The sequence below is a fragment of the Grampus griseus genome (genome assembly GCF_964374135.1).
Source record: "Grampus griseus genome assembly, chromosome: 8".
Lineage (NCBI taxonomy): Eukaryota > Metazoa > Chordata > Mammalia > Artiodactyla > Delphinidae > Grampus > Grampus griseus.
The window spans coordinates 14,272,312-14,298,657 of record NC_139002.1 but is presented as its reverse complement, the minus strand read 5'-3'; the positions used below and the strand labels follow the sequence as shown (position 1 = coordinate 14,298,657).

The following is a 26,346-nucleotide window of genomic DNA, read 5'->3' as shown; positions in this document are numbered from 1 at the left end:
AGAAATAGCAACATGTTCTCTAACACCATATATGAAAATAATCTCAAAATGGTAAAAGACCTAAATGTAAGACTGGAAACCATAAAACTCCTAGAGGAAAACATAGGCAGAACACTCTTTGACATAAATTGTAGCAATATTCTTTTGGATCTGTCCTAAGGCATAGGAAATAAAAGCAGAAGTAAACAAATGGGACCTAAATAAACGTAAAAGCTTCTGCACAGAAAAGGAGACCATAAACGAAATGAAAAGACAACCTACAGAATGGGAGAAAATATTTGCAAATGATATGACCAATAGGGGATTAATATCCAAAATATATAAACAGCTCATACAACTCAACGTCAAAAAAACAAACTGACTAGAAATTGGGCAGAAGAACTGAAGAGACATTTTTCCAAAGAGGACATGCAGATGGCCAACAGGCATATGAAAATATGCTCAACATGGCTAATCATCAGGGAAATGCAAATCAAAACCACAATGAGATATCACCTCACGCCTGTCAGAATGGCTGACATCAAAAAGAACACAAAGAACATGTTGGTGAGGATGTGGAGAAAACAGTACACTGTTGGTGGGAATGTAATTTAGTGCAGCCACTGTGGAAAACAATATAGAGGTTTCTCAAAAAACTAAAAATAGAACCACCACACCATCCAGCAGTTCCACCCCTGGGTATATATCCGAAAAAAACACAAACTAATTTGAAAAGATACGTGTACCCCAATGTTCATAGCATTATTTACAATTGCCAAGTATGGAAGCAACCTAAGTGCTCATCAACAGATGAATGAATAAAGATGATGTGGTATATATATACAGTGGAATACTACTCAGCCATATAACAGAATGAAATTTTGCCATTTGCAACAATAAGGATGGACTTGAAGGATATTATGCTAAGTGAAATAGGTCAGACAGAAAGATAAATACTGTATGATATCACTTATTTGTGGAATCCAAAAAATACAACAAGCTAGTGAATGTAACAGAAAAGAAAGAGACAGATATAGAGAATAAAGTAATGGTTACTAGTGAGGAGAGGGAAGGGGAGAGGGACAAGATAGGGGTAGGGGGTTAGGAAGTACAAACTATAATGTATGAAATAAGCTACAAGGATATACTGTACAACATAGGGAATATAGCCAATATTTTATAATAACTAAATGGAGTATAAACTTTAAAAATTGTGAATCACTATATTGTACACCTGTAACATATAATATTGCACTTCAACTATACTTCAATAAAAAATAAATAATTTTAAAAAGAAAGCAGGACTTCCCTGGTGGCACAGTGGTTAAGAATCCGCCTGCCAATGCAGGGGACACGGGTTCAATCCCTGGTCCAGGAAGATCTCACATGCCGCAGAGCAACTAAGCCCATGCGCCACAACTACTGATCCTGCGCTCTAAAGCCCATGAGCCACGACTACTGAGCCCACGCGCCTAGAGCCCGCGCTCCGTAACAAGAGAAGCCACTGCAACGAGAAACCCACACACCGCAACGAAGAGTAGCCCCCACTCACCGCGACTAGAGAAAACCTGTGCACAGCAACGAAGACCCAATGCAGCCAAAAATAAATAAATGAATAGATAATTTTATATATATGTAAAAAAAGGCATTGAGAAAGATTTTTCTTTTTTTTTTTTTTAAATGGCAACATGGAGGAGAGAGGAAACGCAAGTGAAGACTTCCATAAGCAAAGCCACTGAATCTCCAGGCTCACCCCTCTAGGATCCTGTATCAATTTCACCACCCACACCCTGTCCTTCCACTAAACAAGTATAATTCTGCTCCCCCATCAGGCCTTCGGGTAGCTGAAGACAACGGAGGCTTCTTCGGGCTAAGCACCCTCAGTTTCTTCTAAACCTGTGTCGTGTAGTTTGGAGTCCCCTCTCCACCCCCGTGTCCTTGGGGCCTCTAGTTTTGGTGGTTACACCATGCTCTCAGTGTAGTATGAAGCCGCTGTCCTCTGAAGCCCGTAAGCCTTTACATGTTTTGTTATTGCCCAAGCTGTGCTTCTTCACTTTAGATGTTTGCAGTGGTTATCTTGGACCCAACAGCAAGCCCTCGTGTTTATCCTCATTAAATTTTGACCTGTGAGACTCGGTGGACAACTGTCTCCAAGTGGTAGGTTAAAAGGTTGAATAGAACAGGGCCAGAGGCAGACCCCAAGGGCAAGTCATTAGAGGCCTTTCTCCCAGTCAAGGCGAGATGAAGCCTAAAGGCTCTGAACCCTGATAAGACTGTGGTGCCCCATTCTCTGTGTATAATTCAAAATGAAAATATTAAACCCGGAAGCAACTACAAGTAAGTACATGATTATACCTTTCAAAATATATATTTATAAACTATCAAATTCTGGTCTCAATTTTTTTCTTTCATTCTTTGGGTGCCCTTGGTTTGCTGGTGTTCTAAGCAGTGGCTGGGGCTGCCCCTTGAGGGATTTCTCCAGCATGACTGATGCCATTCATTCCTCAGCTGAGCAGTGCCTTCAGGATCAGGCCAGCACCCCGTGAAAAGGGCCTTCCCTACCAGTCATACTAGTGACGCCCACACCAAATCCCATTGCTCGGTCTGGACCGTGGGGAGTGCAGAAGACATTTGGACCTGCTACCATGTGATTCCAGTTCTCCAGGAGGAGGGGATCCTGGGCTCTGTATGCGTGCGTTAGAAAGCGCCGGACCGGAGAAAGGGGTTATTGAGTCTAAGCAGCCAGAGGCCTGTGGAAGAATATAGAGGCTGGGGGTGGGTGACAGCAGGTCCCTGGAGGGAGGAGGGTGCCAGTACTAATTCGATTGCCTTAAAATTTCATCTAGAGTCAGACATCATGGTGCCTGAAGATTAAGGAGATACCCTGTCTTACTCTTCTCAAAGGGGTGGCGGTAGGAAGAGAGGGCAGGTGGCCCAGGAGTGTGGAAGCTGATGCTCCATTTTTCTTAATTAGGGCAAGTCCATAACCTCACACAAGAGCACAGAAGAGCTGAGTGGGTAGAAAAGAGAAATGATTCTCCAAGATGAGAAGAGGGAAGAATAGTCATGGGGAATCAAGTCATTTCTGTGAGATTGTGACCTAGTGAATATAGGCTCCCAATGAATGAATGAATTTGCTCAAGATCAGGAATCCCACGGTGCACTTTGCGGATGAGGAGCATACTCATTTCATGTACAGTAGCAGAGGGGTTTGAGGCTGAGAGGGAAGGTAGGGGGAGATTGTGAAAACTTTTCATAGCATGCTAAATAGCTTGAATTTCTTGACTGAGCAAGGAATATGGAGGACAAGTAGATAGACAAAGCTTGGAAAGTAATGGAGACATCCCTTGGAGTAGAGGGAAGGCAGGATGGGAGGGGATGTGAATTTAGTTTGTAGGAGGTGTAAGGTGTGAGAGGGATTTCATGCCTGGCAGTCTCTATTTCCTTGATAGAGTAGGGATGAATGTTGTTGAGGGATAATTTGTTGGATTAAGGAGATTTATAACAACTGTCAAGTTTTAGAAATGCCATTTATAGATATAGGAGTGAGATAGATCACCTAACAACTCAGCAGAGGCGGAAGACCAAGATCAGGCAGTGGCAACTTCAACACAACCAGACACTTATGTAGCAGATACCAGCACCCCCGGAGCAAAAGCAGAAGACAGACCACTGGGTTGATCCTTGGCCATGGCTTGTCTGCTTGGACATGAATTGCCTAGGGTCAAGGAGCAGGGGTAATTAGAGCATCCAGAGAAGGATCGTGAGTTCAAAACTGGGCAGGGAGGCCCTAGGAGACTAGTTAGAATCAAATACAGTGAGCCTCTGAAGATCAGAGGGCAGGAGGGAAAGGCGGTCAGAAAAGGGACATTTTTAAAGTATTTTTTTAATTGAAGTATAGTTTCTTTTATAATTAATTAATTAATTAATTAATTTTGGCTGCGTTGGGTCTTCATTGCTGCGTGCAGGCTTTCTCTAGTTGCGGCGAGTGTGGGCTACTCTTCATTTCGGTGCGCAGGCTTCTCATTGTGGTGGCTTCTCTTGTTGCGGAGCACAGGCTCTACGCACGTGGGCTTCAGTAGTTGTGGCACACGGGCTTTAGTAGTTGTGGCTCGAGGGCTCTAGAGCGCAGGCTCAGTAGTTGTGGCGCACGGGCTTAGTTGCTCCGCGGCATGTGGGATCTTCCCGGACCAGGACTCGAACGCATGTCCCCTGCATTGGCAGGTGGATTCTTAGCCACTGTGCCACCAGGGAAGCCCTGTTGAAGTATAGTTGACTTACAATGTAGTGTTAATTTCTGCTGTACAGCAAAGTGATTCAGTTATATATATACGTTCTTTTTAATATTCTTTTCCATATGGTTTTCCACAGGATATTGAATATAGTTCCCTGTGCTATACAGTAGGACCTTGTTGTGTATCCATTCTATATATAATAGTTTGCATCTGCCAACCCCAAACTCGCAATCCATCTCTCCACCACCCTCCCTCCCCCTTGGCAACCACAGATCTGCTCTCCATGTCTGTGAGTCTGTTTCTGTTTCATAAGTAGGTTCATTTGTGTCATATTTTAGATTCCACATATAAGTGATATCATATGGAATTTGTCTTTCTCTTTTTGACTTACTTCACTTAATATGATAATCTCTAGGTCCAGCCGTGTTGCTGCAAATGGCATTATTTCGTTCTTTTTTATGGTTAAGTAGTATTCCACTGTATATATGTACCACATCTTCTTTATCCATTCATCTGTTGATGGACATTTAGGTTGTTTCCATGTCTTGACTATTGTGAATAGTGCTGCTATGAACATAGGAGTGCATGTATCTTTTCTTTTTAATTTTATTTATTTTTGGCTGCACTGGGTCTTCATAGCTGCACGTGGGCTTTCTCTAGTTGCGGTGATCAGGGGCTACTCTTCGTTGCAGTGCGCAGGCTTCTCATTGCAGTGGCTTCTCTTGTTGCGAAGCAGGGGCTCTAGGTGTGCAGGCTTCAGTAGTTGCAGCACGTGGGCTCAGTAGTTGTGACACACGGGCTTAGTTGCTCTGCGGCATGTGGGATCTTCCCGGACCAGGGCTCGAACCTGTGTCCCCTGCATTGGCAGGCAGATTCTTAACCACTGCGCCACCAGGGAAGTCCTATCTTTTTGAATTATAGTTTTGTTTGGACGTATGCCCAGGAGTGGGATTTCTGGATCATATAGCAACTCCATTTTTAGTTTTTTGAGGAACCTCCATACTGTTTTCCATAGTGACTATACCAATTTACATTCCCAGCAACAGTCTAGGTGGGATCTCTTTTCTCCACACCTTCTCCAGATAGATTTTTTGTAGATTTTTAAAAAAATTGTTTATTTATTTATTTGGCTGTGCCGGGTCTTAGTTGCGGCATACGGGAACTTTAGTTGTGGGATCTAGTTCCCCGACCAGAGATGGAACCTGGGCCCCCTGCATTGGGAAGGCAGAGCCTTAGCAACTGGACCACCAGGGGAGTCCCGTTATTTGTAGACTTTTTAATGATGGCCATTTTGACCAGCGTGGGGTGGTACCTCATTGTAGTTTTGACTTGCATTTCTCTAATAATTAGCAATGTTGAACATCTTTTTGTGTGCCTATTGGCCATCTGTATGTCTTCTTTGGAGAAATGTCTATTTAGGTCTTCTGCCCATTTTTCAATTTGTTTTTTTTGTTGTGAAAAGGGACATTTTAAAATGGAGCTAGTTAGGGCTTCCCTGGTGGTGCAGTGATTAGGAATCTGCCTGTCAGTGCAGGGGACACGGGTTCGAGCCTTGGCCCGGGAAGATCCCACATGCCGCGGAGCAGCTGGGCCCGTGTGCCACAACTACTGAGCCTGAGCTCTGGAGCCCGCAGGCCACAACTACTGAGCCCACGTGCCACAACTACTGAAGCTTCCGCGCCTGGAGCCCGTGCTCTGCAACAAGAGAAGCCACGACAATGAGAAGCCCGCGCACCGCAACGAAGAGTAGCCCCCACTCGCCGCAACTAGAGAAAGCCCGCGCACAGCAACGAAGACCCAACACAGCCAAAAATAAATAGATAAATAAATTTATAAATAAATAAATAAATAAATACAATGGAGCTAGTTGGAGTGCCAAGTATGTCTACAAGAAGTAGGCTGCTGAGTAGAGATAGGGGCATTGGAATAGCGGAGATCAAGGGAAATAAGGCATTTTGAACACCTACCAGCAGTGGCCTTTCTCCCCACCCTCCAGGGGAGTTGGCCTTGTGTTTGGAGCAGGGGAACAAGTCCCAGAGAAAAGCTGGGCAAACAGGCTGGTCTCAGGCAGGTTCCATGCAAAGGGTACAAAGGGGTGTGGTGGGAGTTCAAGTTCTAGGGGAAGGAAGACGGCAAGCTGAGACTGGGAGGCAGAAGGTGTGTGAGTTCTCAAGGAAAAAGAGACAGTGACTCGGGCAAAGAACCTCGGCAGCTTCGAAGAACTCCTCATTTTCTTCTTATCAAAAGGAAATGGGGCTTCCCTGGTGGCGCAGTGGTTGAGAGTCCGCCTGCCGATGCAGGGGACGCGGGTTCGTGCCCCGATCTGGGAGGATCCCACATGCCGTGGAGCGGCTGGGCCCGTTGAGCCATGGCTGCTGAGCCTGTGCGTCCGGAGCCTGTGCTCCGCAACGGGAGAGGCCACAACAGTGAGAGGCCCGCATACCGCAAAAAAAAAAAAAAAAAAGAAAAAAAAAAGGAAATGGCGGGCTTCCCTGGTGGCGCAGTAGTTGAGAATCCGCCTCCCAATGCAGGAGACACGGGTTCGAGCCCTGGTCCGGGAAGATACCACATGCCGCAGAGCAACTAAGCCTGTGCGTCACAACTACTGAGCCTGCGCTCTGGAGCCCGCGAGCCACAACTACTGAGCCCACGTGCCACAACTACTGAAGCCCGTGCACCTAGAGCCTGTGCTCTGCAACAAGAGAAGCCACCGCCATGAGAAGCCCGCACACCGCCACGAAGAATAGCCCCCGCTCGCCGCAGCTAGAGAAAGCCCTCTCGCAGCAACGAAGAGCCAATGCAGCCAAAAAAAAAAAAAAAAACTTATTTTAAAAAATTTAAAGAAAAGGAAATGGAACTACGTCACAGGTAAGAAATGGAGAGATAAATACCACATTTTAAAAATATACTTCAGTATTGCTTGATTTTGTTATATATGTTATATTCTTATATTTTTTAACAATAAGGATTTTTTTTTTTTTTTAAGGATTTTTTTTTAAAAGGCAACAGCCGGGACTCTGCCTAGTAGGTACCCCTCCACTGCCCGGACTCAGGTGCCTATACCCATCTTTACTGACTGTCTCCAGCAGCCTCCCGCTTTATCTGCCACACTCTCCCAGGCCTGGGCTGCATTTCCCCAAGTGGCCAGCAGAGGGTCCTTCCACTGACAAATACAGTTGAAAATCTTTCTATCCAAAGATGAGAGAGAGAGAGAGAGGGAGACTGTCAGGGTGGACCAGAAACCTGGGGTGGTGAAAGCAGAACTGGGTCGGTTCCAAAGTCCACAATCCAATTCCTTTCCAGCTCCCATAGGATCCTGGTATCCCCCTTTCCCCATAAGTCTATAAAGCTCCTTATCAACTGCTTCTCCCACAAATCCCTGCCCAGAGCACCCTGTGTCTGTTAGATTAGCTCCCAGCACTAAGCTGAGGCAGGAATTTTCTGCTTCTGCCTTGCTCCTCACAAGCCAGTTATCACCAACACTTACCTATCTGGGTCTAGGGCACCTGTTCTGGATGGAGGCTGGCTTGGTGGTGGGAGGGGAGGCTCTGGGATGGGAATTGGGGAGGATCCTAGAAATAGGAGAGGATCAATTGCAGGGAATGGAGGAGGTCCATTTGAGGAAAGGGGAGGAGGATCCATTTTGGGCATTGAGGGAAAGACCATGGTAGGAGATTGGAAATTCGTTCGGAGGATGAGAAATCAAAGCATGCCCCCAGATTAGCAACATCAGCATAACCTGGGGACTTATTATAGATGCAAATTCTCTGGCTCTATCCCAGATACTGACTCAGAAACTCTGGGAAGGGGGCCTCGTGATCTGTGTTGTAAGGAGCCCTCCAGGGGATACTCATGTGTGCTAAGCTTGAGAACTACTGCTCTCGAGTTACAAGGTCTCTTCCAGGAGTTAGAGGTGTGCGTTCTACAGAGTCAAAGTTCTGTCTTGGAAGGTATGTGGAAGGAGTTGGGGGTATCTCCCAGAATGGGAAGGGTCTCTCCTAGTGGACCTCTAGAAGGTTGGAAAACTTTTATATCCTAGAATGGGAAGAAGCCTGTTCAGGGGAGTGGAGACGGATCTGCTTCATAAAATGGGAAGGTGACACTATTAGGGAATGAGGAAGTTGGACATAGTAGATCAAGTCATCGTTTAGAATGTGTAGTCTAGGTTTTGGATCCCTGGATCCACGACATGAGCTGTGTGACCTCATACTTGTACTTAACATTTCTGAGCTTCAGTTTCCTTATCTGAAACATGGGAGGATAATACCGGCCTCATAAATTTGTTGTGAGGACTGGTTAGAATGTTTAGTCAATACATGGCTATACAGTGGGTTTCCTGTGCACAAGTTCTGGGAATTCAGGGGAGAAAGAGACAGACCTAGCTCTTTCTTCAGAGATCCTATCTCTATGCCGAGAGCCTAGCACGTAGCAGGTATTCAGCAAACGTAGTTTCCCCTCCTTTGCCAAGGAAATGGGAGATTCTTCTGCAGGAAGAGAAATGACCTTGAACCATGGTAAGTCTGACCTGGAGAGTAAGGATGTATGATCTGTTCTTGAGAATTAACAATCATCATCTATTGCTAAGCACTTGAACACTGGAATCTCATAAGAACCTTTTCTTCTGAGAGGCAGATATGTAGGATTTTTTTATCATCCCCACGACATGGATGAGACTCAGAGGGGTGGAGAAATTTGCTTGAGTACAAAACTAGTAAAAGCACAAAGGGTAGAATGCAAATCTCCCGACTGCAAATTCAGGACATGGAAGATGTGTTCACAAAATGGGGAGAGGGTGTCCTGTGTCCTAGAGAATGGGGAGGCCTGTTTCAGGGAAGAGAAAGGCTTTCAGTGGCTGCATGACAGGTGTTCTAACCCAGGGAATGGAAGGTTCATCAGGGCAGTGGTTCTCAACTTTGCCCACTCAGTGCGATCAGTTGGAGAGCATTTTAAAATACTAATGCCTGGATCCTACCTTAGAGATCAGCATGAACTGCTTTGGAGTGTTATCTAAACATCTTTTTTTTTTTTTTTTTTTTTTGCCTCTCACTGGTGTGGCCTCTCCCGTTGTGGAGCACAGGCCCCCGACGTGCAGGCTCAGCGGCCATGGCTCACGGGCGCAGCCGCTCCGCAGCATGTGGGATCTTCCCGGACCGGGGCATGAACCCGTTTCCCCTGCATCGGTAGGCGGACTCTCAACCACTGCGCCACCAGGGAAGCCCTAAACATCTTTTTGAAAGTCCCCAAGTGATGCTAACTCTCAACCAAGGCTGAGGACTACTGCTCTGGGGCAGGGGGTATGAACCGCACAGGGTGGAAAACTGGCAGAAGACTTGGAAATGTTGGTCTCTGAAGATAGGGAAGGCTGTCCTGAGGAATGGGGACAGAGCATTTCTAAGGGAGGGGAGGAAATTTTCCTGAAAATTGGAAAGTTGTATGCCAGGGAATGGGGGGGAGTGTCATTAAGCTATGGAGTTATCTTGAGAGAATGAAGAGCCTGTCTAGGAAGTGGAGGGAGACAGTCCATTTGGGAATAGGGTTCCCAGAGGCTTCATAGCAGAGAGGACTTTAGGGTTTAAGCCGTGTTCTGTTACCAACTAAATGTGTCCTCTTGACACATGGCTTAACCGCACTATGCCTCAGTTTCTTTATCTGTAAAGAGAGGTTGTAACACCAGCCTCATAGGGATATTGTGAGGATTAAATGAGACAATGCAACTGTTGGGGGGGAATCTACAGTAGAGCACTGGGGGTTAACTTGGAGAATGGGGGTTCCTGAGGAACAGTGGTGATGTGGCGCATGGGGTCAGGGGAAGGTAGAGAGGGCTGTATGAAACTCTAAGTCACAGGGTGGGGCCTGGAGACGTCCTGCAGGGGCCGCCAGCCTCCAGGCTTCAGAGAGGCTGGCAGAGGGGGGGACCAGCGGGCGAGAGGTTTGACTGCTAGTAACCTCTCGTCTGCTGCAGCAAGGAGAAGCCTCAGCTACAGCAGCAGTACCAGCAGCCTCCCCTCCCATCCGTCTCTGCTGTGGGACAGGTGGGAATTTAAAAGCTCAGGTCACGTGTCTCTGCTGGTTAACCTACTTACCCCTTGAAGACTGGGGCGGGGGCAGGCGGGGGCCAAGAGGAGTTGCCTGAGGAAGGCGCGGAGCAGGGGAAAACCCCGAGAGTGCTCTGGGCACTTTTGAAGGCTTGTCGGGTGAGGGAGAGAATGCACACGTATGTGAGAAGACGCCAAAGACAGTGTTCTGTGAGCCCTGTGCACGCCCTGGCACACATGTGCCCCCAGCATCAGGCAATGCCTGTCTTAAAGGCCTGAATTTGCCTGGGAGCATAAACATTTCTACAGTTGGAGCAGGCTGAGCTCTGGGTACCAGTTTAACCTTGGAGCTACCTGCAAGCTCTCCCAAAGCAGCCACGCTCTGTCTCTTTTTAACTAGTCTCCTCGCCCTTAGAGAGGGAAAGGGTAGGCGGGGGAGGGGTGGGGGGAGGGAGGATGTCCCACGATTCTTGCTTTCAAAGCATTTTTATCTAGTTTGGGGATTCCCAGGGGATGCCTGAGCTCAAGGGCCAGAACTGAGGGAAATTAATGGGGGTGGTGGTGGTGGTGCAGACAGGCTGACAGCTCCACAATCCCTTGAGAGTGACGGAATCTGCACCCCCAATTCCCCTCCCCCTCCGCCACCACCGTTGTATAGTCTGTAATCCAGGGACGTGTCCCCACTGAGTGACTTCAGCTCTCCCTTCCTCAGTGCCACCAAGTCGGCCCTTCGCTACCAATTCCCCAGTCCCGGGTCCACAACTGCACTCGCTGCGGCACCCCACGTCGCCGACGCGTCGCTCCCCTTCGCCGTCCTCGCCCCCCGCGGGCTGCGGGGCGGCGCGGGCTCTTTAAGAACAGCGGGAAGGGCGAGCAGCAGCTTGGAGGAGAGCGCAGTCGCCCGGCGGGTTCGGGAGGACAAGGCACCGAGGATCGGGCTCAGGGAACCAGGTGTGCGCGGCCAAGCTGAGTAGGGGCGCGCCCCTGTCGCCCCTCCCCAACCCTGTCATCTCTCTTCAGACCTGAGGCCCGAGCCCTCCCCTGTCGCCCGCCCCGGCCCGGCCCCGGCCCGGCCCGGCCGCCGGGACCGGGAGCCGGGACGCTGGTGCCGCAGCCGAAGGCAGGTAAGAGGGCCTGGAGTCTCCATCCTCCGCCCGCGGCAGCGCTAAGCATCTCGGCTCCGCACCGGCCCGGGGGCACCTCAAGGTGACCAGGCTTGCGGAAGATGGGAGGGGGATGAGCCCGCCATGGGGGGCTTAGTTGGCAGTGGGGATTTTGAGTCCCGGTGGTGCGCCCATCTCTGGGGAGAGCCCAGGGCGCGCGGACCGAGGGGCGCAGGCGGGAGGGGCTAGCCAGGGCGTCTCGCCCAGGGATGGGGAGGGAACGCAGCGGGAGGCCCAGAGCCTCCTCTTCCTCCGCCTTCTCCTGGTCCACCCTGTGCTCACCCTGCTACCCTGACCTCCTAGCCTGCAGTCTCCGCCAGCCGCCCCTTCCCACCCACCCCCCATCCAGTCCCCTGGGGCTGCTGGCCTGCGGGGTAAGGAGATTAGAGCCTCCGTGGGGAGGAGGGAGCGGGTGCGGGCTTCGAGGGGCCGAGCTGGGGCCAGGCTAGGGCTGGGGCTGCCCGGGACCGAGGAGAGGTCGGGACTGATCTTTGCTGCGCGGGGAGTGGTGGTTGGGGGAGGGCAGATGCTCTGGCGGTGGGATGTGGGCTGCTCCCAGTAGCTGGTCTACTCAGAGAAGGAGGTGGGGAGTGGGGGCGAGGGCACATTAGAAAGCAAAGGAGCTCTGAGCCAGGGATCGGGGTCTGCCCCAAACTGAGCAGGCCCTCTCCCTGCAGGCCGGCGGCAGCGTGATGGCGGAGAAGGCGCTGGAGGCCGTGGGCTGTGGACTAGGACCTGGGGCTGTGGCCATGGCCGTGGCTCTGGAGGATGGGGCGGAGCCCCCTATGCTGACCACACACCTGAAGAAGGTGGAGAACCACATCACCGAAGCCCAGCGCTTCTCCCACCTACCCAAGCGCTCAGCCGTGGACATCGAGTTTGTGGAGCTGTCCTATTCCGTGAGGGAGGGACCCTGCTGGCGCAAACGGGGTAAGGGAGCAGCCTGATGGGGAGTTGTGAGCCCCCATGAGTTGCCCCTTTGGGAGCATGAGGCCTGGATGTCCCCTCATCTGCAAATCCGGCAGGAGCGGGTCCACTAAAATCTATGCACCTCATTCACTGTGCACACAGTTGAGGTGCCGGGGGTCTGCACTCCCCCTACACCTGTAAGCACCATGGGACACTAGGTTCAATTGATTATTTCCTCTTCCAAGTTGACACTATCACCTCTGGTCCATGAGGAGTTTTCCTTCGTTGTTTCAGGTAGAGCTCCTGCCTCTGAGGGCTGATATGAGAAAGTAGGGGCTGTGCTGCAGGGGTTGTCCTCAGTGGTTAGCAAAAATCCTTGGACCTACAGAGCTCTGCTAATTTTAAAAGATGTTCTCATTCCTGTCTTCTTACTTCGTTCTTGCCAAAGTCCTCCGAGACATGGAAGGTGAAGGCTTGACAGGATAGATGACATCCATGTATTAGTAATAAGGAAACTGAGGCCCAGAGAAGTTGAGTAACTTGACCAATGTCACACAGCTAATAAGTGGCAGACTTGGGACCAGAAGCCAGGTTTTCCAACTCTCCATGCAGCGTTCCTTTCTCTCTCTTAACTTCCCTGTTAAGCATTCCCATCTCCTCCTTGTTTCTCCCATTAGGAGAGTGGGGTAAGGTCTGGCTGGGGCTCTGAGTTCCTTTGAACCCTAAGCATCTCCTGCATCCCTTGCAGCTTTTGCCCCCCACCCCACCCTCCCTGCCCTGGGCAGGTTGAGCTGGGAATAGGGAAGCTGGGGTTTTCTCCAGAGCCCGGGTGTGGATCAGAGGTGGAGCTGGGACATTGTTCTCTGAGGTTTAAGAAATGTTTGGGGTGCTTCAGAGCAGGGCTGAGCCTGAGCTCTCTCTGCACTCCCTACCCTCACTCCCATGAGGGACCAAAAGGTCACAGGGCTTGAACCACTGGAAACTGAGGTATCCGGGCTCCGTGCTCAGCACCTTAACCCTAAGCAGCCTCTCGGCCCAATGAGGAGGTAGTTGTTATTTTCCTAGCCCTCACAGTTTTAAGGAGAAATGAAGATACAAAAGAAATGTGTCTAGATGGGCCAGCTCTCTTGCTTCAAGCCACCAGCCACAACAAATGGGCACCCCTGACCAGGTCCTTCCCTGCTTTGTCCTTGCCAGCCCCATTCTGCTTTACTGGCCATTTTGCCGTCTTGTCCATCCCTTGCCCCTTTCTCTGCCCTCTGTCCTCCCCTTTCTGCCTTCTCTTTTCACTTGAATCCCTGTCCCCTTCTCTGGAGGACAGAAGGCAATCAGAGGTAGGCAGAGAGGAAAAAGAGCAAGGGGCGTGGAGAGAGGGAGATTTCTGTCTTTCCCACGTAAGGATTTGTCACTCACCTCTCCTAATTACAAAGGACATTTCTTGATTTTTAAAACCCTTTTCTATTAATTATTATTAATTATCTTACTTATTATTCATAGTAACCTTATTATGTCCTTGGGAGGAGATATACTATCCTTATTTTATAGATGAGGAAATGGAGGCCCTGAAGGATTGACTTCATAAAATTGTGAAGAGAGTTACTGACTGAGGCAGACCTAGAACTGTGGTGGGTCTCCATCCTGAAGGCATGGCAGGCCCCTCCCATGCTGAGCAGTTGTGGTCCAGCAGGAGTCCCAAGACATGGGTTCCTAGCCACTTGTAAGCTGTGTGACTTTGGGCAGGCTGCTTACCCTCTCTTGGCCTTACTTTCCTCATCTGTAAACAGGGATGATAAGAATACCCACCACACAGGCTTATTGTGGGGCTCAGCTGAGATGTTAGCTGTGAAAATGCTTTGTGAAAGGCAAGCATAGGGTGATACTTGAATTCGGCAATAGTGTTCAATCGAGTGCTTGGTGGGGATTAAATGAAGGGAGGGGTCATCACTGTCAATTTCTTCCCCTGCAAAAGAAATTGCTTCCTGTGAGTAGCTCTGAAAGGCATACACTGGCACACACAACCACACGTCTTCCTAATTGACGGTGATGATGAATGAGGCAGAGGGTCGGAATCCATGATTTCCCCTCTCCCAGTAAAGAACTTGCTGTGTGTGTGACCTTGGGTAAGTCACTGGATGTCTCTGGGCCCCAGTTGCCTCATCCATGTTGCTACAGCAGTGACTGAGGCAATGAGCTTTGTAAACTGGAAAGCACCATACGGGCATTTGGTGTGATCAGGATCCCAGAGTGGGCAGCAGCTGATCCCCTGTCTGACCGGATATGTCCAGAGGGACGGCTGGGTTCTGTGGAGGGAGGGTGAAAGATCACATCCCTTCACTGCCTCTGCTAAGGAGGTAGAATGGAGAGGGAATTGGGCTCCGTACGGGTGGGAGGAGGGTGGTAGTGAGCAAAGTACCTGGTAGGGGATTGGTGTTTCCGCCTCACTGAGGCAGGTCTGCAAGCACAGCAGGCAAGGCCAGCCTCCTTGGCTTCATTCCTCTCCACCCACTTGTCTCACCAGTTGACTCCATGGAGTCTCTGCCCTTTGTTCCCTGGATTGTATTACATATATGCTGTTGTATAGCAGAACTTTTCCTCCCAAAGCCTGGAGAGCCTCTGCCTTCCTTTTCCATTTTGAAATGCTGTTCATCCTTCAAGACTTAGCTCAAATGCCACCTCTTCCATGAAGCCACTCCTGATTTTCCCCTTGCCCTTCCACCCTCATCAATTCCATTTTCTGCATTCTCATTGCACATGATTTGTACTTCTGTTATAACCCTTATTTTATCTTTCTTCAGATCCATAGATGGTTTCTTGTCCATCTTTTTAACCTAGACTATCACCATCTTGAGTGCAGGAACTATGTCTTCCTCATTCTTTTGGTGCACTGTCTGGTACAGAGCTTGGAATGTAGTATATATCAATAAGCGCTTGCCAAATGGGATTAATTATAAAATGTCACTTGTTTTTAATGGGCTCTATGTGCCAAGCACTGTGTCATATGCTTTACATATATTATCTCATTGAATCCTTATAGCAACCCTATGAGATAGGTATTATCATCCTCATTTTACAGATGAGGGACCTGGAGCTCAGAGAGGTTAAGCAACTTGCCCAAGGTCACACAGCTGGTAAGTGTGGAGCCAGAATTTGAACGTAGATCCACCCGACTCCAAACTGGTTCTCTTAATGCATATGCTGCCTCCCAGTGAGTGAATGAACGGTGAGACTTTACTGGGCCATGTTAGGGTCTGCAGAGACAAGCCTGGTGGGCAGAGAGAGCACCCCGAAGAAGGCTTTTTAGAATGAGGCCAAGGCTCTGAGAACACACACTCATAGAACCAACATTTACTGAGCATCTAGTATGTGCCAGCCAGTCTGCTAAGGTTACAAAGATGAGAAAGACACAGACCCTTCCCCCAAGGAGCTCACTGACTAAGAGGCTGGAGGAGGGGAATGAGGGGCAGGCACATGAAGTAACAAACGTGTTGACATATGAGAAGTGCTGTGGGAGTGCAGAGGACAGCCAGCCAGCTCAGGCTGGATCGCTGGGAAAGCCTTCCTGGAGGGGATGAGCGAGTGGCCGCTGTGTTTGCAGAAGAGTAGAGTCTACTGTAACTTTGATCTCCTCTCCACGCCCATCCGTCAGATGTGGAGGTTTTCCCACGACCTTCAGAAGAGCACTGCTGGGCTTCCCTGGTGGCACAATGGTTAAGAATCCGGCTGCCAGTGCAGGGGACAAGGGTTCAAGCCCTGGTCCGGGAGGATCCCACATGCCGCGGAGCAACTAAGCCGGTGCGCCACAACTACTGAGCCTGCGCTCTAGAGCCCGTGAGCCACAACTACTGAAGCCCGCGTACCTAGAGTTTGTGCTCCGCTACAAGAGAAGCCATCGCGATGAGAAGCCTGCGCACCGCAACGAAGAGTAGCCCCCCGCTCGCCGCAACTACAGAAAGCCCGCGCGCAGCAACAAAGACCCAATGCAGCCCAAAATAAATAAATTAATTAATTAAAAAAAAAAAAGAAGAACATTGTCACCTTGGGTACTTTGACATTAGTAGTGGTCGTTTCTAGGGGGACGGGATGAGAGGGTATAGGTTATTGTTGGGGCTCTGAGGGTCTCTCCTCCATCCTAACCAATTCACAGTGAGCAGGGATTGCCTATTTCACTGACAGCCATGGCTCCTAAGAGTTTGGGGTGTCTCTGTTCACTGTAGCCCTGATCAAAAGTTCCTCCCTCCCTCACTGCAGGTTATAAGACTCTCCTTAAGTGCCTATCAGGTAAATTCTGCCGCCGGGAGCTGATTGGCATCATGGGCCCCTCAGGGGCTGGCAAGTCCACGTTCATGAACATCTTGGCAGGATACAGGTGAGGACAAGGCTGGGGTAGAGTGGGGGCAGGACCAGGCAGAGGGGTCCCCTGGGGAGCACAGAAGTTGTTCTGAAGTGACGCTGAGCCCCATCCCCAACCAACGTTCCTTCAGGGAGTCTGGAATGAAGGGGCAGATCCTGGTCAACGGGAGGCCGAGGGAACTGAGGACCTTCCGAAAGATGTCCTGTTACATCATGCAGGACGACATGCTGCTGCCACACCTCACAGTGTTGGAGGCCATGATGGTGAGAGCAGGGTGGCCAGCCCCTCCTCCTAGTTCTCCCTTTATCTGCTGTCCCCGTCCTTCCCATTGGCTAAGGGGTCAAGCCTGTGCCCCCTCCCACACATATCTGATCCGCCTTCTCTCTGGGCCCCAGGTCTCTGCTAACCTGAAGCTAAGTGAGAAGCAGGAGGTGAAGAAGGAGCTGGTGAGTGGGGGAGGGTGGGGGGAGGGGGATGGGACAGCTGCCCTTTTCAGTGCTGCTGAGTTCTGGGGCCCCCGAGTTGGGTGGTAGGAGAGGGGTGGCCAAGGCTGGGACATCACACTTCAGGGAGATGCTTACTTAAATTGGGGTGGTGCTGGGGGAAGCAGAGACTCTGAAGCTGACCTGGGGTGGGTGGGCGGCCGGGCCAGGTGACAGAGATCCTGACAGCACTGGGCCTGATGTCCTGCTCCCACACGAGGACAGCCCTACTCTCCGGAGGGCAGAGGAAGCGCCTGGCCATCGCCCTGGAGCTGGTCAACAACCCACCTGTCATGTTCTTTGATGAGCCCACCAGGTATCTCTCCCGCTCCTCTCCCACCAGGATGCCTCCTCCCCTCAGCCCAGAGCCAGGGCTAGAGGCTGCATCTGCTCCACTGCTGGAGACAAGAGCATGTGTTTGCAGCCTCCTGGGACCAGAGAAGGGCTCCACCCCTGCCAGTCCTGTTGCCATAGCAGCCCCATCCTTCACCCTAGCAGAAATCCCGATGTCCTCCTTGACAGATGTCGCCTCGCCTGCTCCTTCTCTCCCCCACAGCCAATCAATCGCCAAGTCCTGCTTTTTCTACGCTCTTTTTCCATCTCTCAGATTCGCCCCACCCCCATTCTTAGTGCCAGTGCTTAAATTCAGGACATCATCAACTCTTGCCTGCATTTCTGCAATAGACTCCTATCTCCTCATCTCCAGTCTCTCCCAGCCCACCCTTCTTCCAAACGGCAACCAGAGTGAACTTTCTAAAAGAAGAGTCTGGCAATACTCACTCCCCTGCTTAAAAATATGCAGTGATTCCCATTTGCTCTCAGAATGAAGTCAGAGGACTTACAAGGTCCTGGTCTGAACCTATTTCTCTGGCCTCACGTCTTGCTTCACACTGTCTTGTATTTCATGCTCTAATAATACTGAATCACTTATAATTCTCTTAGCCCAGCCATGTGTTTCATGCCTCTGAGCTTTGCACATGCTGTGTCTTCTGCCTGGAATGCCCTTCACCACCACACCTGCCCTTCCTCCCTCCCTCACCTGGCTTCGCTCTTTCTTCTGCCAGACTCACTCAGGAACCTTTTCCGACTCCCCTCCGACACCTTTGTACAACAGAGCTGAATCCTCCCCCCACTGCACCCTGTGTTTCTACGGCATGGTGCACATTACCTCAAATGATCTGTGCGTTTCTCTCTCTCTCCCTCCCAACCAGAGTCTATGTCTTATTTATTCATCTTTGTAATCCCAGTGCCTGGCATTCAACAGGTGCTTAATAATAGCTTGTTACACCTAACAGTACTCTGGGCTTCTTGGTACCTCCAAATGCCTGAATCGTACAGTGTGGATGGGATAAAGCGATGGCCAGGGTGACCCCCTTCCTGCCAGTTCCCTCGCCCTCATAGCAGCTGCCCCACCCAAACAGTCCCTTCCCTTGTCTCTGCCCACCTCACCCCGCCCCCTGGTGGCCTCTCTCTGGACAGTGGTCTGGACAGCGCTTCCTGTTTCCAAGTGGTGTCCCTCATGAAGTCTCTGGCCCAGGGGGGCCGTACTATCATCTGCACCATCCACCAGCCCAGTGCCAAGCTCTTTGAGATGTTTGACAAGGTGAGGGTCTCTAGGACTCAAAGGTGACCGGCCTGCGATAGGGAGAGGGAAGGGGTCCGTAGAGGTGTCGTGGGACCTGCCTGACCCGCTCGTGGTGTTTTCCTCGTCCTTCTCTTTCTGCCTCAGCTCTACATCCTGAGCCAGGGTCAGTGCATCTTCAAGGGCGTGGTCACCAACCTGATCCCCTATCTGAAGGGGCTCGGCCTGCACTGCCCCACCTACCACAACCCAGCTGACTTCAGTGAGTGGGGGCCTGTTGGTAGGGGCTGGGTTATGGTGGCGGGCCAAACCTGGGGGTTCAGATCATGCATTTGGGCCTCCCAGGGGCAGAGATCTCACTTCGCCTGCCTTCCGCGCACACCCTAGGAAGGGCTGGCTTGCCCTTGGGAAGCAAGGATAGATCTTAGCTGAGCACACCCCTCTGTGTCCCCCAGTCATCGAGGTGGCCTCTGGCGAGTACGGAGACCTGAATCCCCTGCTGTTCAGGGCTGTGCAGAATGGGCTCTGTGCCATGGCAGAGAAGAAGAGCAGCCCTGAGAAGAATGAGGTCCCTGCCCCCTGTCCCCCTTGCCCTCCGGTGAGTAGGGGTGGAGAGGGCAGAGTGCAGAGTGGGGGAGGAGAGAGAGGACCTTGGACATGGCCCTGCCAGAGAGGACATGCCCCAGAGGCATCACAACCACTGGGTACTTAGAAAGAACCCAGGACTTGGAATAGACCTGCTATTAGCTGTGTGACTTTGGGCACATTACTTAACCCCTCTGAGCTTTGACTTTCTCATTCATTTATTTGTTCAACAAATTCTTACTGAGCATCTGTAGCACGTTGTCCTTAGTGCCACCTGGTAAGCAAGACTGAAGCTTCTCTGGCCGCGTGACCAGTGTGGTTTACTATCATCACTAACTTGGAGGTGATGATACTTATTTCACAGGGTTATTGGGGGGACTGATTAGATCATCACACAAAGCTCTTCGCACCGTAGCTGGTACAGTTGGTGTTCATTCCATGCCAGCTCTTTTCCTTAAATGAGATACTATAACCCTGGAAGACTGGGAGGGTTATTGTTGCTGTTGTCATCATTATTTTTTCTTGTCATCATTATTATCATTGTTAATAATATTGTGAAACTGGTGGCATAAAGGTATTATACCCTTAGGGTAAATGTTTTCAATGGATTAAAGAGTAGTGACTGGGGAATTCCCTGGTGGTCCAGTGGTTAGGACTCTGTGATTTCACTGCCGAGGGTGTGGGTTCGATCCCTGGTCGGCCAGTAAGCTGCACAGTGCGGCCAAAAAAATAAATAAATGAATAAAATAAATAAAGAGAAGTGACTGACCTATTAGTAGCCCCCATGGGTGTCCTTAACTCCTTTCTATCTCCTCCCTCCCAAGTTTTTTCTCCCTCTTTGTGTCTCTCTCTGAATCCCACTCTGATTCATACCGCTAAGGCCAGCTTCCAGGTACCCAACTCAATGGTGGAGAATTCTGGAGGACCCTTGCCCCAGGGACGGGCTCAGGAGTTTTCCCACCAGCTGAGCTGGGTGCGTGGTGGGGGGTAGGGCAGGCTCACCTGATCCAGTGTCCTCCCTCCAGGAAGTGGATCCCATTGAAAGCCACACGTTTGCCACCAGCACCCTCACACAGTTCTGCATCCTCTTCAAGAGGACCTTCTTGTCCATCCTCAGGGACACGGTGAGACATCAGGTTGGGGGAGGGGAGGCTGGCATAAGCCTGGCCTTGTGGGGTGTAGGATCCCAGCAGCTGGGATGGTGATGGGGCCCCTCCCCCAGCAGTTCCCCCTAATGCCCCCGTGGGTCCCTGTGCTTGTGAGGGCACACCCACATTCCTACCCAAGTGTGACCTGCCCACCCCTAGCCTGTGATCCATCCCCACTCCTCGTCATCACCCCTCACACAGGTCCTGACCCATCTGCGGTTTATGTCCCATGTGGTGATCGGCGTGCTTATTGGTCTCCTCTACCTGCACATCGGTGACGATGCCAGCAAGGTCTTCAACAACACGGGCTGCCTCTTCTTCTCCATGCTCTTCCTCATGTTTGCCGCCCTGATGCCAACTGTGCTCACCTGTGAGCCAAGCTGCCCTGGGCGTGGGACGGGAGTGGGAGGCACGGGGTAAGCCCAGGGTGCTGGACAGCTGTGCCTAAGCAGCCTGTGTCCTCAGTCCCCTTAGAGATGGCCGTCTTCATGAGGGAGCATCTCAACTACTGGTACAGCCTCAAAGCGTATTACCTGGCCAAGACCATGGCCGATGTGCCCTTCCAGGTGAGCCTCTTCCTCCCCCGCCACTGTCTCCCTCCTGTCTTGCTCCTTCCATCCTTGCTTGCTTGCCTCCCTTAACCTTGTTACCTGCCATCCTTTCCTTGACTTCTTCTCACTTAGCAACAGGTGGTGAGCACCCACCATGCACCAGGCTCCATGCCAGGCACTAGGGATATAGCAACAAACATGATGGAAGTAGTCCTGACCTTGTGGAACTTATGTTCCGGTGAGAATAAGAGAGGACAAACAGAAAATGATGAAAATAACAGCCCTACAAATGACTCTGTGAATCTTATTCGAGGCAGTAGAGAATAGCGTGGGCTCTGGAGCCGTACTGCTCCTCGTTAGCTGTGAGACATTGGGCAAGTCACCTAATCACTCTTTGCTTTAGTGTCTCATCTATAAAATGGAATGATGATAGTATCTACCTCGGGATTGTTTATGAGAAGGAAATGAGTTAATACATGTAAAGTACTTCCACTACCCTGTTCCAAGCACCAGGGCCACCAATAACCCGTAGGGCACCTTTAAGCAAGTTAGAAAACGTGTCCCTTCCTCAGGGTGGAGGCTGCACTCTGCTAGGGTGAGAAGAGCTCAGCTCCACCTCTGGTTGCCTCTTGGTTGGGTGCCTTGTGCAGGGAAGAACTTGCCCTACTGTACGTGGTAGGCTCGGTCCCTGTCCTCCAGGAGTTGATGGCATCCAGGGGAACAAAACCCTCTCGTATATACAGTTAATTAGTTAACAATATAAGGAATATGCTGGTCCAGATGGGAAGGACCTTCAGAGAAGTCGCCGTGCCTGAACGGGTCCGAGCGGGCCTGATGGAAGAGGTGAGACTGGAGGATGAATGAGGTTCTCAGAGCCGGGGTGGAAGGGGATGTGTCAAGTTCATGCGACTGCGTTAACAGGAGTGCAGAGGCCGGAGCAGGCACGGATGCTCTAGCAATTGCTGTCCTGGAGGTTCTGCCTGGGGGGAGTGGAGGGTCTTGGCCTCTGCCCAGCCCTGTGCGCACTCCCCAGGTTGTGTGCCCGGTGGTGTACTGCAGCATCGTGTACTGGATGACAGGCCAGCCAGCTGAGACCAGCCGCTTCCTGCTCTTCTCAGCCCTGGCCACCGCCACGGCCTTGGTGGCCCAGTCTTTGGGGCTGCTGATCGGAGCTGCCTCCAACTCCCTACAGGTGAGGGGCTGGTGGGTGGCGACCCCCAAGAGGGGGGACGGAGTCTGCTGGAAGGAATCAGGGGCTGGCCTAAGGAATGGGATGGATCTATGGGAAACCTGGGGGCCACCCCAGTCCTGGGTCTGTCCAGATCACCCCTGTGACGGCCCGGTCGCCTTCCCTCCCCTCCAGGTGGCCACATTTGTGGGCCCAGTTACCGCCATCCCTGTCCTCTTGTTCTCCGGTTTCTTTGTCAGCTTCAAAACCATCCCCACTTACCTGCAATGGAGCTCCTACCTCTCCTATGTCAGGTCGGTGCCCCTTCCTCACCATCTGCCCCTGCTCCTCCCTGTAGGAGGCCACGCCCCAAGCGTGAGAGATTGCACCTGGGCTCTAGCAGTTTGCCCAGGGAGCAGGGTCCCTGTGCTCTGTGTCCCGCTCTGATGCCCTTGCTTGCCTAGGTATGGCTTTGAGGGTGTGATCCTGACCATCTATGGCATGGAGCGAGGAGACCTGACCTGCTTGGAGGAACGCTGCCCTTTCCAGGAACCACAGAGCATCCTCCGAGCGCTGGATGTGGAGGATGCCAAGCTCTACATGGACTTCCTGGTCTTGGGCATCTTTTTTCTGGCCCTGCGGCTGCTGGCATACCTTGTGCTCCGTTACCGGGTCAAGTCAGAGAGATAGAGCTTTGCCCTGGCCTGCGCCCCAGCCCCTGCAGCAGGAAGCCCCCGGCCCCGGCCCTTTGGGACTGTTTTAACCTTGTAGACTTGGGCCCTGGCTGCTGGTGCAGCCGTCCTCCCCTCTCTCAGATCCTCCACAGGCTGGCTGTTGGACTGCGCTCCCAGCCGTGGCCCTGGGGCTGGGGGTGCCAGGCCTCCCCGCCACGCCCAGGAGTCTTCCCAAGTTGATGCGATCTGTAGGTCTGTAGCTTCCTCCCTCCTCTTTCCAACATCTGCATGCAAAGACCACGGGGAGGCTGCCACCCGCCTTCTGCCCCCACAACTCCCCTCCTCTGTTGTCTGTCTGGGAGCCCCAGGCTCTCCAGGCCCCCTGACAATTGACCAAAGTGGCCCCCCTGGGGGTCCCCACCACACAAGTGTTTCTAAACTGGGCTGTTATAAGGTTGGTGTTCCAGGGCTGGGCCCTGGTGGGGTCCCCTGGATGTCCCATTTGGACGTTGGAATGGAGCAGGGATGGACTCTGGAAGTCTCTTCCTCCTCCTCACCTCTCCCTGCCCCTAGACCCTGGCTGATTTGGACAATCTGTTGGGACAGAAGCTGGGTTTTCTGTCTGGATCATCCCTCCCAATCCTGGGGATTGGAGAGGCCTGGCGCCGTGGGCTGTCCCCTGGACTCCTCCCCGTCACCTCTGGTGGGGGCCGGGCCTGTGGCACCTCTGCAATAATGTCTGTGTTTCTCTCCCATCCGCCACTGGAACTGGAGAATGCACTTTATTCTCGGGGGTGAGTGGGAGAAGACCCAAGCCTCCTTTCTCGCTGCTCGCGTGGTCCCGCAATGCTCCCTCACCTCTCCTGAGTTACAGGCACATATATGCGAACAGGCAATCTCAGCCCTACACACACTCTCTGTCCCGCTGTGGCTCACAGGAAGAGTGATGGTGGTGGTGACGGTGGGTGCTGTGGGAAGGGCTGTGTCAACCTCCTCCTGGGGATTCCGCGTTGATTCTAAGGATGAGGCTGGTGCTGCCCGGGGCGTCTCCAGGATCTGCAGGTGTCTACCCACCAGTCTTCCCTCCCTCCCTCCGTCCCAAGCCAGGGGTGGCACAGGGCACCAGCTCCCTGGAGTTCAGGAGCCCACACGAGCACAAGCATGAGCATAAGATGGACTTGGCCGCTGCCACCCCATGGCTCTTCTTTTGTGTGTCAAGCTGGCGGTCTCACTCCCCCTCTCCTTCCATGGCCACTTGCTGCTCATTCAAACTCTTGTCCGCGTCTCTCCACCTGCTTTCTATCAGCCAAGGTGGGCCCTGGGCACCAGAGCAGCATGCCCACGGCACCAGAGCGACAGACACACCTAGAACATGTCTGGCTTTCCTGGGGGTGCGGGTCCAGGCTCATTCTTCTTCTGATTTCACCTTCCCCTAGGGCTCTTGTCCCCCCTTTGTCCTGTACACACACCTCTCTACCTTCCTTGCCCTGCCACGGATTCTCCCCATCACACAGAGATGCCAGTTGTATTTGTGGGAGTTCACCCATTATTAATAAAACCTATATTTATACAGTATGCAGTGTGTAAATGTGCGTGGGTCTGGCACCTGGTACCACGGGCTGTGAGAGCTCTTGGCAAGAAGTCTATGAGCTTCAGGGAGGCTGTGGCAGGGGATGGGAAGTCAAGCTGGTGAATGTGTATCTTATGGGATATTTGTATCAAGCTTCACGTCTTACAGATGCTTATGTTCATTATCTCAAGGGAGTGTCAGGTCAACCCTGCATTATCTCTCACGACAATCCATTTTGCAGATGAGCGAACTGAGACTTGGATTAAGTAACTTGCCCAAGGACCCTTAGCTAATGGAAGCGGGAACCAGCTCTGACAACCAGGTCTTCTGCCTCCGGACTCCTCATCCTTGGCCTCGGCCCAAGATGCTTGTTACTGGTGGATCTGCAAGCTGCGTGCAGGGGCTCTGTGTCTGTTGCATAGGTGCATTCTTGCCTGAGTGATATGTGACTCTCTTTTCAGAACTCGCTGAGCCCTGGTTCCCCAGTTGTGCCTATGGGGGAGTGGGGAGGTTAGGGGCTGTGAAGGCAGTGAGAAGCAGAAAGCCCCAGGGACCTAAGCCCCAGGATGAGGGTGGCAGGAACCCCACTGGGCTCAGCACAACTTTCCTCATTTCTTCCTCGCTTCTTTCCTACCGAGCCACACTCCCATGGCCAAACCGTCAACCACCAGGACTACAAATGGCTCTGGTAGCCTGAGATTTGGAGTAGGCGATTGTCCAGAAGGTCTTGAGGGCTGGTGGCAGGATGACCCAAGAAGCAGTACCTTGTCTCTCCCTCTTGCCTCCTGATCCTGAGCTTGGGGACTAAAGGAAGGGGCTGCCATCAGTCCTGCCGGCTGCCTGGAATACCCTACTTGTGCTATGCCCCGGGCTAGGGTAGGGCCCCATCTATGACCAGATGGGTGCTTGCCTGGAGATGGACTAACTTTGTTTCTTATGGGGGTGGGAGCGGGCGGGTGGGAAGTGGGGCATGGGAATGGGAAGTGGGAAGTCTGAGTCCTAGCTCCTGGAATTCTAGCTAGCTTGAGGGGGCACTCTGGGCGCCACCTTCTCCCTGGAATGATACCAATACGTGGCTCCTAAAAGTCAGAGGGCACAAAATTCTGCCACTATATAGTCTTTCTTAAGATTCTTCATTTTTACTCTTTCTCTTTTAAGATGAAATTTAAAATACTCCCCAAAGAGTAAAATTTATAAGTTCACACATCTGTAAGTTCCCCTTGGAGCTAAAGGAAATGAACAGCCATTCCAGAGCCAGCAAGGGCCGTTCAGGCCCCGAGAACATTCGTAGAGCGGCTCACATATTTGGGAAGAAAGCTCTTTTGATTCTTGGAGCACCCCCATGAGGCTACTAGGATGAGTATGATCATTTCCTCCTTTTACAGAGAAGGAAACCAAGGCTTGGAGAAGCGACTTGAGCGAGCTCTCAAGATGCTGTGCTCTTTGCCCCGGAGAACCACCTGCGATTTCTCCCCCCACCGGTCTCAGTAACCTGCAGAGGGGGGGCATCCAAGCATGTTTTGAAATGGGCCCACTCTCCCTGAATGCCGAACTTCCTGGACCCAGAGATTATTTCCTTCAACGCAGCTGCCTTCTGTGACAGGGTCTGTGCAAGGTGCTGGAGGGCAGAGATGACCAAAGCCCTTCTCTGTGCTGTGGCTCTATAGCACCTGCTGCCCCATCCTGAGGTCCAACGACAGAGCACATGCCCACAGTGTGACTCACAGTACTTCTGTCTGCAAGAGGCCAGTCAAATTATATGTTATTAATAAAACCTACATGGCTGTCGTGCCCGCTGAGGGGTGGGGGAGGGGAATGTCTTGCTCTGAGCTGTGTCCAGTAACGCAGCCAGGGGCCTGTCAGTCTCACGTGGCTAGGTAAGTGGAGTGAAGCTAGAGGAGTCCTCCAGGCCTG

The 26,346-nt window shown here is 51.6% G+C and overlaps 1 protein-coding gene across 2 annotated transcripts; it reads left to right on the top strand.

Moving 5' to 3' along the window:
* Positions 1 to 12,104: 12,104 nt before the first annotated feature.
* ABCG4 (ATP binding cassette subfamily G member 4) lies at positions 12,105 to 22,878 on the top strand (the record flags this gene model as incomplete). 2 transcript variants are annotated; one of them, XM_082659184.1, is made up of 14 exons in its annotated part: positions 12,105 to 12,342; positions 16,570 to 16,687; positions 16,803 to 16,935; positions 17,068 to 17,118; positions 17,325 to 17,470; positions 18,634 to 18,757; positions 18,884 to 18,998; positions 19,192 to 19,334; positions 20,347 to 20,445; positions 20,671 to 20,839; positions 20,935 to 21,035; positions 22,054 to 22,212; positions 22,384 to 22,502; positions 22,653 to 22,878. In XM_082659184.1, the coding sequence occupies 14 exons, from the start codon at positions 12,105 to 12,107 to the stop codon at positions 22,876 to 22,878; spliced, it is 1,941 nt and encodes a 646-aa protein (XP_082515310.1). The 2 variants fall into 2 exon arrangements, with proteins under 2 accessions (XP_082515310.1, XP_082515311.1); XM_082659185.1 differs by lacking the exon at positions 12,105 to 12,342 and adding an exon at positions 15,395 to 15,449.
* Between the last annotated feature and the right edge of the window lie 3,468 nt (positions 22,879 to 26,346).